This window comes from Phoenix dactylifera, chromosome 2 (assembly GCF_051530095.1).
Source record: "Phoenix dactylifera cultivar Ajwa chromosome 2, Ajwa_hap1_PhDact_Kaust_v1.1, whole genome shotgun sequence".
Lineage (NCBI taxonomy): Eukaryota > Viridiplantae > Streptophyta > Magnoliopsida > Arecales > Arecaceae > Phoenix > Phoenix dactylifera.
In genome coordinates, this window is record NC_143191.1 from 5,435,524 (window position 1) to 5,439,274 (window position 3,751).

General features: G+C 47.0%; 1 protein-coding gene across 1 annotated transcript; it reads right to left on the reverse strand.

Moving 5' to 3' along the window:
* Nucleotides 1-406: 406 nt before the first annotated feature.
* LOC103704430 (subtilisin-like protease SBT3) lies at nt 407-3,114 on the reverse strand. Its single transcript, XM_089929336.1, has one exon. The coding sequence runs from the start codon at nt 3,002-3,004 to the stop codon at nt 722-724; it is 2,283 nt and encodes a 760-aa protein (XP_089785462.1). The 5' UTR covers nt 3,005-3,114; the 3' UTR covers nt 407-721.
* Between the last annotated feature and the right edge of the window lie 637 nt (nt 3,115-3,751).

A 3,751-nucleotide genomic window follows, 5' to 3' on the forward strand; every position in this document is an offset into this window, starting at 1 on the left:
ACGATGAAAGAAAAGAAATGATGAGATGTCTCAATTTTACTAGATGTCTTCAAAGGGAGAATGGACAAAAAAGATTGGGATGGCCTAAAGATGTCTTAGTCCATGAGACTTGTCTCATACAAGCTATGAAACTATGCAAAACAAATTTGGGAAGATATTCCTATCTACTAATTACATTAGCTTCTTAGAAGATTGTATTGAAATTAACTTGACATATAATTTATCTCAAAGTTACATAGATATTAATCTATATCTTATCGTTTTTGATCTAGGGATCACTTTTTAGTTAATAATTTCAAATAAATTACTGATTAAGCTAGATCCTCCCTTGTACCCATGGACGTTTCAATTTTTACCATGCGCCCCATTTTTTAATTTGATCATTGTTGCAAGGAATTCTTAGAGACCAGACATCTAGAGCGATGCCATTGGATGTGTCCAGGACACTGCAAATGAATTGGGGGTGACTCATGATCCGGCTTGATTCTAACTCAATCAAATCTCTCCCATTCTGTTTTCGACAGACCATTAGTTGGTTTAGGGTAGAAAAAAAATTAAATCCATTTAGAAAACCAAGTCGGGTTTACATTTTGCAATTTCTAATATACTCGACCCAATTCGCCCCATATGTAGGTCATCTACATTTAGTGCGGGTCAATAAAAATATGTTTGATTTGACCTAAACCTAATTAGCTTGCCCCTCCTCCTTACAATCTACAATCTACAATCGAGTTGAGTTGATGGTAGTTGCCACTATAGGACTCCTCACCACATACTTCCCTTTATCATCCACCCAACTTAATGAACCGTGAAGCACCTCATCGTCTTTCTTCCCCATCTGGCCCACCAGAATGAGAGCGAAACTTTTCTTCTCGTACTTCTCGTAAAAAACTAACTTCTCCGGCACGATCCTAATTGCAAACCCCTTCATAGCCACCACCTTGGCGTTGTAAGTCACCACCGCATCTCCCACATTCGTTACCGTCCTTCGGAACTCTTGGACAACCTCATCACTAGCAGCAGTCTTGTTAGGATTGAAGAATGCAATGAACGATGGATAATTGAGATCTAAAGATGCATGAGAGCAATCGAAAGAATAGGTCTTGGTGATCGTCTTTATCTGCTTGCTGGTATATTTCATGGCACATAAGAGTCTCACATAGTCATCGGTGTTGGCATCATAGACAAGACCAGGATCGAGTGCCCTGTTGGGCTCAATGTGACCGGACCCGATAGCCAGCGGAGTTGCTGCTGGCCGATCGGCATACCCCATGTCTCTAATTGGCATCATGGTATTGTCCAAATTGTTTGCGGTGGTCATCAGCGCAGATCGAATCGCCGCAGGGCTCCAGTCCGGCCTTGCACCCTTGATCATTGCAGCTATGCCTGCTGCATGAGGGCAGGCCATGGATGTTCCTGATATGATGTTGAATGGGCTATACAATTTATGAGACCCGTCGAACCCTACCGATGAATTCTGTGCCCAAGCTGCTAGGATGAAGCTGCCAGGAGCCAAAATGTCTGGCTTCAGCACAGTTGGGCAGCTCACCGAGGGCCCTCTGGAGGTGTAGTCAGCCGCCATGGGGGCAGGCTTTGTGCCCAAGATGGTCTCCCGAAATCTCAACATGGCTCTCGGGTCCGAGCTTTTATTTATGTACTCCAAGATGGTCTTACCATCTTGAGGGCTAATGATAGCCCCAGGAAACGAGAATTTGACATATAAGTGCACTTTAGCAGATACGAAGAGGGCAGCATCCACTTTAGTGGACTCAACTTGAGAGGTGGCGAATTCAAGATCCTTGGCATCACATACTACCATCTTGTGACGCGCATTCTTCAGCAAGGTCCTGTTGCCACAAGACCCCATGAACACCAAGGGCAATGCATGATGCCTAGTGGAAGGTGGCCTTCCAGGGTACATTGATTGCCCGTTGATGGAGCTGCCATCTCCGAGATCGACGATGCTGGCAAAGTCCCGGTCGACGGTGGCAGCACCGATGGTGGTGACCCAGGGGGTCCCGTTGTGCAGGACCCGCAAGCCTGGGCCATAGTTGCCCGCCGAGGTCGCGACGAATATCCCCTTCTCCATGGCGGCGAAGGAGGCCATGGCAATGGGATCCTTGTAGAGGGGGAAGAAGCCGAGGCCCAGAGATAGGGAGATGACATCCACGCCATCAGATATAGCTTGATCGATTGCGGCGATGATGTCGGACGTGACGGCTCCTTCGTCCCAAATAGCCTTATACATGGCCAGCCGCGCACGGGGCGCCATCCCCTGGGCCGTGCCGGGTGCGTACCCAAAGAAGGACGCGCCGGGGACGTAATTTCCGACGGCGGTGGAGGAGGTGTGTGTGCCGTGACCGTCGGTGTCACGTGGGGAATTGACCGCAATGGTGAGGTTTGGGTTTGCAGCGAGCAAGCCCTTGTTGAAGCTCCGGGCTCCGATGAGCTTCCGGTTGCACGCAGAGGAGCTGAAAGCAGTACCTTGCTCGCAGACGCCCTTCCATCTGGCAGGCACGTCGGTCATGCTGTCGTCGCTGAAGCTCTCTCTCTCGGGCCATATCCCGGAGTCGACCACCCCAATTATGACGTCCTCGCCATAGTTGGAGGCCGGCCATAGACCGGAACCTGAACTAAGGTGGAGAAATTCGGGGGTGTGGGTGGTGTCAACCGTCATCGGCATTTCGCGATAGCACGATAAGTAGCCATGTGATCTCTTGAGCTGTTGGAGCTGCAATGGCGAGAGTCGAGCGCTGAATCCATGAATAGCATTGTCATAGACGTAGATGAGGTTGGAGGTTGCAGAGATCGAGTCGGAGGGGGTGGTGGCGGCGGCAGAGACGACGGAGGTATACCAGCTGCGGTGGCCTGAGAAGGCTCTGGGCATGGCTGATAAATCCATGTGGATAATATAGGTGGCAACTTCAGCTGATGTTGGTATCATGTGTGAGGTAAGTATGGCTACTGCCATCCACACATAGTGGAAGGATAACCGAAGTGCCATGGTGTTGTAGTGGCGTCGCTTAGATTAGAGGGAAGCCTCGGTGCTATGCGTATGTAAGGAAGAACGAGAGAGAGAGCGAGAGAGATGAGAATAGATATGAAGTGAATATATGAGGGAAAGGAATCTATCTTCTTCGATCTTATTCACCGGGATCGTCTCATTATAAAGGATACAAGCGCCAAGAGCCAGTTTGGAAATACAATTAGATATTACTATATATGCATATACACTTGCAATGTTTAGGACAACATATAAGGAAGTGTGGGCTGTACAATATTAGTATAATGGGAAAACAATTAGAGAATGTATATTAAGGATATTCTTTTTACACTCCCCCTCAAGCTGATGGTGGCTTATCATCAATTTGCTAAGCAAGTAGTTATGACGATTCTTTGGTCGCGTCTTCGTGAAGATATCAGCAATTTGTTCCTTTGAAGAAATATGTGGTAGTGAAACAATGCCCCATTCAAATTTTTCACGAACAAAATAACAATCCACCTCTATATGTTTTGTCCTTTCATGAAAAACGGGCTTGTTGGCAATTTTTATGGCACTTTCATTGTCGCAAAATAGCAGAGTGGGAGAAGTAAAAGCAACTCCAAAATCACCAAGGAGTCATCGGAGCCAGACGATTTCACTACACATAGAAGACATTGCTCGATACTCTGATTCTGTGGAGGACTTCGAAACCGTGGCTTGCTTTTTTGATTTCCAAGAAAGTAATAAGCGACCAAAAAATGTACAATA

Bases quoted from the DNA above. Each gene is read 5' to 3' on its own strand.
- LOC103704430 (XM_089929336.1), bottom strand. From the start codon at position 3,004: ATGGCACTTCGGTTATCCTTCCACTATGTGTGGATGGCAGTAGCCATA.